Source organism: Manis javanica, chromosome 10, assembly GCF_040802235.1.
Source record: "Manis javanica isolate MJ-LG chromosome 10, MJ_LKY, whole genome shotgun sequence".
Classification (NCBI taxonomy): domain Eukaryota; kingdom Metazoa; phylum Chordata; class Mammalia; order Pholidota; family Manidae; genus Manis; species Manis javanica.
In genome coordinates, this window is record NC_133165.1 from 33472724 (window position 1) to 33486062 (window position 13339).

Here is a 13339-nt window from a genome sequence, read left to right on the forward strand (position 1 = left end):
TTCTTCTGTTTAGATTCACCTTCATCAGGCTTACTTTTCTCCCATGAAGCTGATGTAGTAAGAGGGGCCCCGAAGATGGATCAAGCCTAGAAGGAAGGTCTTCCTCTTTCTTTAGAAAGCCATGGGTACCAGGAAGACCCACAGAAAAGGAGGGCCCAGAATGGGCAGCTCACTAACGCTACCCTTAGCTTTGGAGAGATGCTCTCTTTCAACCTCAGTAAGTTCTTCCCCTACCCCTGTTCTCACTGTGCACCTGGCAAGCTCTGTAGGTCCAAGATATGGTGTAGTAGACAAAAAAGCAATAGAGGTCTCTTGGCCTGCTTCTAGCTGGCTCAGACCAGAGATGCAAAAACTAGTTGTGGCCTGATCCAGTTTCCAAGATGCTTCTACACTGAGAGTTCTGCCCAAAATATCAGCTGGTGCTGAAGTACTCCTCTTCATGCAAGAATACTTAGAGTGGGTAGCTGAGCATAAAGGCAACAGTTCAAGAATTCAGGGGCACCGGGACCGATATATCTTCTGTCCTCCTTATGTCCTAAAAATATGACAATTCCAGGCCCCAGGCTGCTTGTTGAGGAGTTACCCATCTGTGAAGGCTTTGCTTGGAAACAGAAAGAGCCTCTTTTTTCCACAGATGTTTTAAAAAGCAGAACAAAGTTAGCCTCATTCTACAGTTGACAGTTCAAAAACTGTCCCTGCATGCTGAGAAGACTCAGAAGAAAAGACTTCTCCAGAGGCCTCATCACCGCAGAGAATCTGCTCTGGGAAGTGCCCCATTTAGCCGTGCCCTCTGCTTCTTTCAGTCATTTCCAGGACAGAGATGATAATGCGGCCCCACAGTGCCAAGCCCGCCCCATCCCCGCTCGGCTTCGCGAGGGCCCCCTCCTTGGACATTCCAAATCTCTCTTCCTCTCTCTGTTTCTTTAGAAAGGAAAAGCTAACAAGATCTGCCTCCAGCCATCATCACAGCAGATTCCTTGTAAACCTCACCCAGTGGTATTATTTCTCTGCCCACATGTGGGAAAAGAATATGACTCATTTTGTAAATCCCTCATTGGTAAAAATAACCTATCTGAATGAAACGTGTCAAGGAGACACCATCTGTTTTTCCAAACCAGTTTTTAGGAAGCTCCTCAAGTCAGTTTCCTTGGACTAATAGTAGCCAACACTTATGCAGAGAGGAGGAAAGTAAGACACAGAGAAGTTGAGTAATTAGCTGCTATTATTCCTTAACATCTCCAGGCGTCGGGCATCTCTGTACTCCTCACCATTCCACTGTATCATCCCTCTCTAGGGCATCTGTCTACACAGGTCTCCCTGAACACAGAGAAGGGCTCAGATGTGGTCGGAAGTAAAGGTGCTGCCCTCATGCACCAGTCACCGCCATGTCCCGCATGCATTTCCACCTCTGCCTTAGCCTGAACACAGGAGTCCTGAATGTAGCCTTTTATCCCCTAGCCACCAGATGTCGCTTTGACTCCAGTGGAAAGCTCTTCTCAAAGCAAAGCAGCTGTGGCTTCAACCAAAATCTTGCCAAGTTTGAACTCCATTTAGTTTAACAAGAATTTATCTGAAAGCCTAACTTTATACTGGTGCTATGGAGCACTTTTAAGAAAGTGTAAGTGATGTTTCTTATTATCAAGTACCTAAGACGAAGAGACACCAAAAAGCTGAAATGCTATGCAAGTCATTGCAAATATAGTTGAAAGGAATGTTGTAGAAATGATCACTATTGTCTAGACTAGAGTGCAAAGGGTCATCGGGGCAGATGCCTGACTGAAACTTAAAGGGTAAATAAGACAGATTTGGGTCTGTGGGGAGGGAATGGCAGGGCACTCCAGAAAATGGTGTGAACAAAATCAGGAGGAAAAAATAATAGCAAAGGCAAGTTCCAGGGTCACACCTGAGGATGAACTCTCAAGTCACCGGGTTGGTTTTCAGATGGTTGGTCTCAGATGGTTACAGGTTGGTGTAGAGATGAAAGGCTTCAGAAGCCATCTGCGCCATTCCCCCAACCACCCCCAGGAGCCATCTCTATGAGAGAAGGCTCAGGGAGGTGCCAGCATGGTTTGTAAGACAACAAAACAAACACTATCTGCACCTAGGAAGGATAATCTCACCCCTTTCATTTTTCCACAAAGGAGGATTTCATCCCTTTCATTTTTTCATTAATCCAAAGGGCACCACTAATCGTACAGGCTTATCTTTGGTCTTCCTTCTTCTCTACTCACAGATGAGTTATCAACTGCAGCTGACTGGTCCATTACAGATATCACTCTGATTTGTCTCTCTCCATTTCTTCTTTGTGGCTAGATTCTCAACACTGCCTCCTAGATGACCTTCCAGCCTTCACTCTGTCCTTTCAAATTGTCCCCCATAGTACTATAAGCTTAACTTTCTCAAAAGTTATTCAACAGCTCAGACAACCATAATGACTCCCAAATGCCCACTGCATGAAACCCAAGCTCATCTGCAGACACAGCCATGCTGGGTCCACTAAGCCACAGATTCTCCACACTCATCACTCACTAACAATGAAGACATCCAGTCCTTCTACCTCACTTACACTACTTGAAGTCCTGAATTCAGCAAAGTTGCAGGATATAAAATTAATACACAGAAATCTGTTGCATTCCTATACACTAAAGATGAACTAGCAGAAAGAGAAATCAGGAAAACAATTCCATTCATATTTGCATCAAAAAGAATAAAATACCTAGGAATTAACCTAACCAAGGAAGTGAAAGACCTATACCCCAAAAACTACAAGACATTCTTAAGAGAAATTAAAGAGGACACTAATAAATGGAAATTCATCCCATGCTCTTGGCTAGGAAGAATTAATATTGTCAAAATGGCCATCTTGCCTAAAGCAATCTACAGATTCAATGCAATCCCTATAAAAATAGCAATTCTTCAATGAACTAGAGCAAGTAGTTCTAAAATTCATATGGAACAACAAAAGACCCCGAATAGCCAAAGCAATCCTGAGAAGGAAGAATAAAGTAGGGGGAATTACATTCCCTGACTTCAAGCTCTTCTACAAAGCCACAGTAATCAAGATAACAGTAATCAAGAACAGATCCATAGACCAGTGGAACAGAATAGAGAGCCTAGATATAAACCTAAGCATATATGGTCAATTAATATATGATAAAGGAGCCATGGATATACAATGGGGAAATGACAGCCTCTTCAATAGCTGGTGTTGGCAAAACTGGACAGCTATATGTAAGAGAATGAAACTGGGTCATTGTCTAACCCCATACACAAAAGTAAACTCAAAATGGATCAAAGACCTGAATGTAAGTCATGAAACCATAAAACTCTTAGAAAAAAATATAGGCAAAAACCTCTTAGACATAAACATGAGTGACCTCTTCTTGAACATATCTCCCTGGGCAAGGGAAACAAAAGCAAAAATGAACAAGTGGGACTATATCAAACTAAAAAGCTTCTGTACAGCAAAGAGCACCATCAGAAGAACAAAAAGACATCCTACAGTATGGGAGAATATATTCATAAATGACATATCCAATAAGGGGTTGACATCCAAATTATATAAAGAGCTCACGCACCTCAACAAACAAAAAGCAAATAAGCCAATTAAAAATGGGCAGAGACATAAGAAAAAAACAAATCCTACCATTTGCAACAACATGGATGGAGCTAGAGGGTATTATGTTCAGTGAAATAAGCCAGGCAGAGAAAGACAAGTACCAAATGTTTTCACTCATATGTGGAATAGAAGAACAAAGAAAAAACTGAAGGAACAAAACAGCAGCAGAATCACAGAACCCACCCAAGAATGGACTAACAGTTACCAAAGGGAAAGGGACTGGGGAAGATGGGTGGGACAGGAGGGTTAAGGTGGGGGGAAATGAAGGGGGCATTACGATTAGCATGTATAATATGGGGGCAGTACAGGGAGGGCTGTGCAACACAGAGAAGACAAGTAGTGATTTTACAGCATCTTACTGTGCTGATGGACAGTGACTAATGGGGTATGTGGGGGGGACTTGGTGAAGGGGGGAGTCTAGTAAACATAATATTCCTCATTGTAATTGTAGATTAATGATACCAAAATAATAATTAAAAAATGGGCAGAGATGCTGAACAGACACTTCTCCAAAGAAGAAATTCAGATGGACAACAGGCACATGAAAAGATGCTCCACATCACTAATCATCAGAGAAATGCAGTTTAAACCACAATGAGATATCACTTCACACTAGTTAGGATGGCCAACATCCAAAAGACAAACAAGTGTTGGCAAGGATGTGGAGAAAGGGGAACCCTCCTACACTGCCGGTGGGAATGTAAACTAGTTCAGCCATTGTGGAAAACAGTATGGAGGTTCCTCAAAAAACTAAAAATAGAAATACCATTTGACCCAGGATTTCCACTCCTAGGAATTTACCCTAAAAATGCAGCAGCCCAGTTTGAAAAAGACAGATGCACCCCTATGTTTATCACAGCACTATTTACAATAGCCAAGAAATGCAAGCAACTTAAGAGTCCATCAGTAGATGAATGGATAAAGAAGATGTGGTACATATACACAATGGAATTATTCAGCTATAAGAAGAAAACAAATCCTACCATTTGCAGCAACATGGATGGAGCTAGAGGGTATTATGCTCAGTGAAATAAGCCAGGTGGGGAAAGACAAGTATCAAATGATTTCACTCATCTGTAGAGCATAAGAACAAAGAAAAAAACTAAAGGAACAAAACAGCACCAGACTCACAGAATCCAAGAATGGACTAACAGCTACCAAAGGGAAAGAGACTGGGGAAGATGGGTGAGAAGGGAGGGATAAGGGGGAAAAGGGGGCCTTATGATGTAGCTGGGCGGGGGAGACACGGGAAAGGCAGTATATACAGAGAAGACAAGTAATGATTCTATAGCATCTTACTATGCTAATGGACAGTGACTGTAATGGGGTATGTGGGGGGAACTTGATAATAGGGGGAGTCTAGTAACCATAATGTTGTTCAAGTAACTGTACATTAATGATATCAAAACAAAAACAAAAACAGAAACAAAAAAATAAAGGAATGGACCTTAGTTCATTTCTGTTTGTGAAAGAATAAATAAAAAACAAAAACGTAGGTTATCTCTGAATATTCTGATATATAATGACAGACACACAAATTAAGTACAGAATTGCTGGTAGGCAATTCAGCAGTCCCTGATACATTTCTTTTGAGATGTGTTTGGTTAATATTAATACACTGAATTATATCTCTTTCTCAGGCAAAACAATAGCAGCCACTGGATATACATTAAGAAAATAAAGTGTTTTCTACAAGTATATTTGTACTTCTTTTTACTCATTTAAAAATGGATTTTAAGTGAAATTGTTTTAAAAAAAACTACTTGAAGTCTATGATTCTACATGAGCAAAACTCATATTTCTAACATTTCTCTCATGAATCTTATCTTCTCTGTGGCTAGGCATACACGATTAGATAAGGAATAGTAGAAAGTGCCAGCTTTCCAAGGAGTGTAGGAGTTTACACCTCTAGAGCTTCCAAACTTCCAAGGATGGTTGCCCTGTTCTTCTTTATGTTTTTACCTTTTCCTTCATTACATCCTTATACACAACCTTCTCATCTCCCCTATGAGCATATTTCTCTTTATTTGCTTTGCCTTCTGCCCCTGCCCTTCTTACACATTTTCATTCCTTCTTTTCACTCTAGAATTATTTACTGTTTCTAACTCTAACAACTTGCTTTATTGATATTATTCTTGACCTAAACAATAACACCAAGATAGTTCAGCCAATGTCTAATCCATTGGCAAGCCTTAAGTTACTAGCAGAAGAGAAAGGGAAGTAAAAAAGAGGAAAAAGTAGTAGAAGAGAGAAGTTGGGGAAGGGAAACAATGATAATTCCTACCATTATCAAGTGTTTGCAGTGTGCCAGATACTTTCTAGACATCCTCAGAACAACCTTGCAAGGCAGGTATCGCTACCTGCACTTTTATAATGAGGAAATGGAGGGATAAAGAACTCTCCGGAGGCCATACATCTAGTATGGGTCAGATCAGATTGCATCCCAGGTGCGTCAGGCCCACCCTCTTGCTACTGAAGCATATTACCTCCATAACAAAGAGTAAGAAAAAAAGTAATGTGGAGACTGGTAAGGCTTTCCCAACAATTGCTTCAAAAATTATAGCATCATTAGTTAATAATTACCAAGAAACAGCCATTGTTTTCAGCATAAAATTTAAGATGTTCTCTTATCCTTATATGCAAACTCCTTTACTGCATGGACACACACACAGGTGTGTATCCCTCACACACACACACATCCTCAGCCATAAAGCTCAATTACCATTTACATCCTCCTCATTCTTAGACTTGTGTCTGGGTTACATTTATCCCCTTTTAATTTTGACCTATGCTAACCTTTAAAGGTTCTGTATTTCTTCCCCTTTTTGCCTAAATTCATGCTTCTCTCCCTGTTCCTTACATCACTTATATCAGCCCCTCCTTTTCTCTTATTTCTCATCTCCCTCGTTACCTACGCATCTCTCTTCCTTTAAGTAGTGTTGCACCTAGCAGGTTCTCGGTAGATACCTACTTTGAGCTCCATATACTTTTCTCATGTCTGCCCTCCCACTCCCACCCTTTGTCTTCATCTTCCTCTTCATTTCCTTCCCTACATCCAAACCCCCACCTGCTCCCTCTCAGTCGCCCAGCCCCTGCCATTAGTCCTCCCTTCCTCAAGACTCCAGTGGCCGTCGCACCCACCTCTCACTCCTTTTCCCGCCTTTTCCCCCCAAGGTTCCCAAGCTCGAGGACCTCATTGTCCTCTCTCCCATCCTCCAAACAGGCCACCAGACAGCCTCGTTACCACGACGACAGGGCTACTCAAAGCTGAAGTCAAGGACCTGGTTGCCATGGATTCCGCTTCTCCGCCTCCAGCCCCACCCGCGCGCGCCCCGCAGAGTCAGCGCCTGCGCAGTTGGCCACTCAAAGGGCCTCCGGACCTAGGCGGGACGGGGCGTGGCTTCAAGCGAGAGGGAGGAAAAGGAAAGAAAGGATAGGAAAGGGAGTGGAGCTGGCGCCTACGGTGGCCGAAGAGGGACGCGCCGAGCCGGAGGCTGCAAGATGGTAGGCTGTGCGAAGAGAGAGGGGAGGAGGAACCGAGGGGCGTGAGCTGCACCTGCGGGGGTCTTTGGGGGCCGCCTTCAGTGGGAGCCGCTCTTCCTTCCTGTGGTCCTCAGAGTCCCTCACTTACCTGGGCGGGGGGCGAGCCGGCCTCGGAAGGAAGAGCAGCTGGAAATGTCTTTAGGGAGAAGGGGCGGGGAGGGGCGCATTTGTAGGGTGAGAGAGGGCTGTCTAGGGGGCGGTGGGCCTGTTCAGGCCAGGGGGAGCGCTCGGGGGACGATCTAAGAGGGCCCGACCACCGCCGCAGGGAAGTCGCCCGAGGACTACGGGTGCGGGAGGCCTGTTGGCGGAGGGAGGCAGCGGGGGTGGCGGGTCATCAAGTCACTCTGTTCCCTGCAGCCCAGAGAGGAGCGGCGGCCGGCGGGGACAACGGTGTGTGGGAGGGAATAGTTTCCGGGTCCAGGAGTGAACGTCCCGCCTCGGTTATTGCCCTGCTCTCCTAGAGGCTGGGGTGAGGTGGGAAAGCCAAGTGGGCTCGAGGTCTTGCTGACGGGGTCCCAGGTTTCTGATCCCCCGCTCCGGTGCTCTTCGCTCTCCGCCCCCATCCCATTCTCTTTCCGGAACCCAGGCCTTCCGTCTTCCTGCTGGCTTCCCGCCCCCCACCTGCCCCATTATAGACGCGCACGGCCCCTTTGCGCCCCTCTGTTATCCACCTGCCACGCTAGCATCGCTTCCTCTATCCCACCACCCAAAACTCCTCAAATTCTGATTTACCCTACTGAACTAGTACTGTTCCACACACCCAGGGATTCCAGCCCTGGTACTGCCTATGGAGAGGAGAGCTGCAGAGAGAAGATAACTCCAGGATGTGGCCTGGTCCCCCAACTGGGAAGCTGGGTGTGCGTGGGGTGGTACTTCCTACTCTACCTAGCTTCCACTTTGTTGCACAAACATTCCCTAGGGGATCCTCTCTGGATGGCTGTGACCTAGCTGAGGAACTGAAAGAGAAATTGGTCACCTGGTATCTGGTGGGAAGTGGGTATGTAGTAGGAGGTGCCCTAAAAGGAAAGGAGAAATACCAGTGGCCAAATGCCTATATGGCTGAGGAAGTGGAATTTTGGGGGATCCCAATACCATGTGCTAATGTGAGGGATACTCCTGAGCATAGGATTGGCGCTGGAGGGCAGTGTATTGGGGACATCAGCAAGGGCTATGGCTAGGATGGAGTGGATAATTAAGGTAGCTTCTCCAGGGAGAAAATGGCTGATTTCAGCACAGTTGTGGATAGGAGCATGGAAAAAATCAGGCATCTCTTTGACATCAGCCATCACTAAAAGTTACTTTCAAAATGGTTAGAAACGGAGGTCAGAGAATAGCAATAGTGATACCTAATGTGTTACAGTACTTGCTGTGTAACAGGCAGTGGTACATATTTCGACTTATTTATTCCCTCCTAGTAACTCTAATGTAGGTACTTTTATTATCTCCATCTTACAGACCAGGAAACTGAAGCCTAGAATCATAAAGTCATTGCTCAAGGCACATTACTCAACAGGAGAGCCAGGATTTGAACCCAAATAACAGACTCAGAAGCTCTTGACAGCCCCCAGCAGGAAAGGCACCTGCTGATGGGAATACCCAGAGTTGACAGCAAGGGCTGAGTTTTGAAAGAAGTAGGACTTGTGAGGAGAGAAGAGGAGAAGAGGTAGATGGGATGAATTGGGGGCTGTGTGGTTTTGGAGGAAAGAAACAGAGAATCAAATCTCTGACCCTCAGCTCTGTCTCCTCCCTCCAGATGCGATTCATGCTGCTGTTCAGCCGACAGGGGAAGCTACGGCTGCAAAAATGGTACCTGGCCACATCAGACAAGGAGCGAAAGAAGATGGTTCGGGAACTTATGCAGGTGGTTCTGGCTCGCAAGCCTAAGATGTGCAGCTTTCTGGAGTGGAGGGATCTCAAAGTCGTCTATAAGAGGTGACACCCCACCTGCTTTCAGACCTGCCCAGATCCGTCTTGGTTGGGGTCTGGCAATGAGTTCAAGTGGCTGAGAAATAAGCAGTCACTTAGGGCAGGGAGAACTGGGAGCCAAGGACATCTGGACATCAGTAATGAACTCCAGCTTCCTTTACCTTCCAAATTCACCTTGAAGAAATTCTCATTCCTCCCTTGGTTTTACTCAAGCGTGACACCTGCTTCATGCACGTGCCTCTGTCCCAAAGACCCTGTCTTATCCGTTGCATATGTCCTTTGCAGTCTCATTCACCAGTCATAGATCCTGCGCTGCTTTTCTCAACACCACATGCCCTTTCCAGCTCCTCTGAGCAGGTGAATTAGCTGTCTCAGGTTTTTGCTGAGTCAAACTGAACAGATCAGAGGGCAAGAGGAAAAGAACTTGCATGTCTTTGCTTGTATTTATGAGAGGGACTAGGAGGTGGAGTGAGTTACTATTTGTATATCATGGGGCCACCATGTCTGCTTCCAGTAGGAATACAGACCGCTGGGCTGGGAATGAGGAGAAAAGGGACGTTTGAGCAGAGTGCCTGGGCCCTGAGGCAGGTCCAGCAGCACCCCCAGCCACCCCTGATGTGTCCCTGTCCTCAGATATGCCAGCCTCTATTTCTGCTGTGCCATCGAGGGCCAAGACAATGAGCTCATCACATTGGAGCTGATCCACCGATATGTGGAGCTCCTGGACAAATACTTCGGCAGTGTAAGTCTCCCCACCCACTCCAGCAATCCCCCCTTTTTACCAAACTCTGGGACCCTTCCAGTCTCTGCCCTGGAAGACTTGGGAGAGGTGAAGTTGGAGCAGTGAGAATGGTAATAATTTCCTTCTTTAAGCCTTAAGCATATTAGCCATGTCGTTTAATCAGCCCTGGGGAGATGGGAGGGAACCAGAATCTTCCACTTAATCCATCTGGAGCTCAGCTTGGAATTCTCATGCAAGGACAGAGGCCATGTTCAGATTTTATCAGTGGTTCCTCCCCTTAACTTCGCATTGGAATCTTCCAGAAAGTTTTTTTTTTTAAATAGCACTGCCTGGGTCCTGACCCCAGAGATTCTGAGTTAACTGATCTGGTATATAACCCAGGTGGCGTTGGCAGTCAGCTTAGACCTTAGATGGGGAACAGTAATAACTTCATAATCTTTATTCCACTTAACAATTTACAAAGTGCTTTCAGGTTCCCTTATTTGTTCCTCATTCTATCCTGTGAGTAGGTGTTATTACCTCCATATTCAGATGAGAAAAGGGAGACTTAGAGAAATTAAATGCCTTGTACATCTACGTGGTTAGTGACAGAGCCCTGCTTGGAACTCAAGTATTTTAGCCCATGGTCTAGAATCTCCTCTTTCCCTGCTTCCACCCTTTTTTCCCCCACCATGTCCAGGGAGGAAGGCTAGGCAGCCTCTGGTGGGAATAGTGCCACAGATTTGGGCATGGGGGGATGCAACTGTAGCCACAGTCAAGGGTAGATCAAGGCAACTAATATTTCACGATCACAGAGAAAGAGGCAAGAGGAGAAGGAAAAGTCAAACCAAGCACTAAGGCCTAAAGGTCGGGAGGACATAGACCCAGGGCAGGAGCCCAAGATGGGAGAGTAGTCGTGAAGGAGACCATGGGGCCAGGAGGAGGAGATGGATAGGGGTTGGGGTGAGGGGCTGGCAGCTGGGGTGCAGGCAGGAGCAGAATACACCCTGACACTCAACTCTGCTGCCTCCGCCTTGTTCCAGGTGTGTGAGCTGGACATCATCTTCAACTTTGAGAAGGCCTACTTCATCTTGGATGAGTTTTTAATGGGGGGTGATGTCCAGGACACCTCCAAGAAGAGTGTGCTGAAGGCTATCGAGCAGGCAGATCTGCTGCAGGAGGTATGGGCCCAGGACAGTGAGGAGGGCCAGGACAGAGGACGCACTCCCTTCTCTGGGCACCTTGCCTGTGGGCCACAGCTGCCTGGCCGCCCACTTGGCCAGCTTGCCCTCAGACACTGACTGTTTAGAGTGGGAGCTACTCTCCCTTCCATTCCCCAGTACAGATTGTGTAGTCCCATCCAAATCTCCTTTGTCCCATGTTTCTGTTGGCCTTTGGGGTTGCTTAGAGAATGGGAGAGGGGGCACAAGATAGATCATTTTCTTCCCCTGTTTTCCCATACACATACTCAAGAGCTTCTGCTTCTCAGAAGTAAAAGGTTGTGGGGATTTGGGGATGGGGTAGAGGGTGCTTGGCTTGATTCTCTCTGCTCTCCAGCGCCCCTCACCCTCAACCCATCACTGCCTGCCTCTCTGCTGTGCCACTGCTGAGACTTGGTGCAGGGAGATGAGTCACCAGAATCTGCAGTGATGAGCAAGCTGGCCTGAGCTAGTTCTGAGGAGGGGGAGAGATTGGGGGCTAGTCTCTGCAGCAGGAGAAAGGGCAGAATTGAACTTTACAGGTCCAGCCTCCCCTTCACTCACACACACACACACACACACACCCCTTCCCCTGTTGCGCACACACACACACACCCCTTCCCCTGTTGCACACACACACACACACACACCCCTTCCCCTGTTGCACACACACACACACACACACCACCACCACCACCCCTTCCCCTGTTGCTTGTGCTCTGCTTAGACCCTAATGACTCATCTCTCTGCAGTCTGGTTCACCTTCCCTCAGGGACCTGATGCCAACTTCTTACTCCCTCCCCCAACTCTGAACAAAAGAGGACCGTCATCTGCCACCCCCGCACCACTGGAAAGCAGGCTTCCCACCCCCCAGTCCTAGCTTCACTCCCTCCCCACTCAGATACCAAGGCTGAGCCCCCTGCTCACCCAGTGCTGGGCTTTGGGTCCCCTGGGTGGGCGCAGACTCAACCTGCACCCCCCTCCTTGCCACAGTTGGCTCTGGGGTGGTCCTGGGAGGCTGGGGAGCTCCCCTGAAGGGTCCAGCTGTTCCAGCCTTGGCCTCACGTTGGCTTTTCTCTCCCCTACCCACATGTCTCTGTGCTTCCCCCCTTCCCTGACTATCCTGTGATTGCCATTGTCTTGCCCACCCTTCCCTCCCTTGTTTCCTGTCTGTCCCGCCTGGTGTCTCTGTGTCAACCCGTCTCTGCCTTAGGAGGATGAGTCGCCGCGCAGTGTGCTGGAGGAGATGGGTCTGGCATAGCCCCCGCCAGGCCGTGTGGAGATGTGGGAAGCTGGTGGAGAGGCAGGGTATACGTGGCCCTTTCCTTGGTGGGACCCAGCTGCCCCTCTCTGCTGCCTCACCTTCTTTTGGAGTGAGCTGTGGGCTCAGGACCCAAAAACAATCTACCCCTCCACCCCCTATCTCCTGTTTTCCCTTCTCCCCACAAAGGTTTTAGGAGGTAGGAAAACGTGACCAAGATGGGGGTGCTATTTGGTTTTCATTCCCTGCCTTTGAAGAACTCACGTTACCCCAACCTTCTCCTTCCCTTACAACTGTAAATATATAAATATGTCAGGTTAAAGGGAAAAGGGTGTCAGGGCTCTTCTCTTCCTGCCCCATGACCTACCTCCACCCTCCCCACAGCCAGCCAGGGCATCTTCTCTGCCTCGGAGGGGGCTTCTGTGTGGTGAGAGGGAAGCCCTTCCTCTCACGTGCCCCCTCCCCTTCCTTCTTGGCTGCACTGGGGCCACTATCCAGTGCCAGGGGAGGAACAACATAGTTAATTTTTTTCTAACCTTGCCACTTTGAGGGAAGGGAGGGTTGGGGGAAGGGCAGGCTTTATGGGACTGGGCCCTTTCCCCTTCTCTGTGTTCTGGGTGAGGCAAGAGCTAAGGGGTGGGGTAGGGAAGTATCTGACTTTATTTCTTTTCCTCTGAAATAAAAAGAGAAACATTTCTGGACTTTGCCTGCCTTAGGCTCTGTGAAGGAATGCAGGGCTGCTGGGAGTCAGGAGGGGAAGGAAAACACTGCCGGTTTGCCTCTTCCCTGGAACAAGAGCTACCAGATTTAGAGGGAGGGGTGGAATAGAGAACAGCCAGTTCAATTTGAATAATAATTTTTTTTAAGGATAAGTGTGTCCTATGTGAATGCACCTATTGTTTATCAGAAATGAAAACATAACTGGGTGTCCTGTATTTTAAATAGTACCCCTATCCCAAACAGGTTTGCAAGCTCAATGCCTCTCCCACCATAGTGCCTTCAGCAACCTGAGCTGCCTTCAGTCAAGGAGGAACAACTCCTAGGGACATGGTTCCACTCCTCAGCAGTTG

The 13339-nt window shown here is 47.3% G+C and overlaps 1 protein-coding gene across 2 annotated transcripts; it reads left to right on the top strand.

The window, feature by feature from the left end:
* Window positions 1-6990: 6990 nt before the first annotated feature.
* AP1S1 (adaptor related protein complex 1 subunit sigma 1) lies at window positions 6991-12970 on the top strand. Of its 2 annotated transcripts, XM_017658357.3 has the most exons (6): window positions 7015-7123; window positions 8618-8825; window positions 8916-9094; window positions 9722-9830; window positions 10853-10990; window positions 12222-12970. In XM_017658357.3, the coding sequence occupies exons 3-6, from the start codon at window positions 8916-8918 to the stop codon at window positions 12267-12269; spliced, it is 474 nt and encodes a 157-aa protein (XP_017513846.1). In that variant the 5' UTR covers window positions 7015-7123; window positions 8618-8825; the 3' UTR covers window positions 12270-12970. The 2 variants fall into 2 exon arrangements, with proteins under 2 accessions (XP_017513838.1, XP_017513846.1); XM_017658349.3 differs by lacking the exon at window positions 8618-8825 and having other exon boundaries at window positions 6991-7123.
* Window positions 12971-13339: the final 369 nt, after the last annotated feature.

What these genes read in the sequence shown, in the direction of transcription:
- AP1S1 (XM_017658349.3), top strand. An exon ending in CTCAAAGTCGTCTATAAGAG is followed by an intron (nt 9,095 to 9,721) that starts GTGACACCCCAC and finishes CCCTGTCCTCAG; the next exon opens with ATATGCCAGCCTCTATTTCT. An exon ending in TGGACAAATACTTCGGCAGT is followed by an intron (nt 9,831 to 10,852) that starts GTAAGTCTCCCC and finishes GCCTTGTTCCAG; the next exon opens with GTGTGTGAGCTGGACATCAT.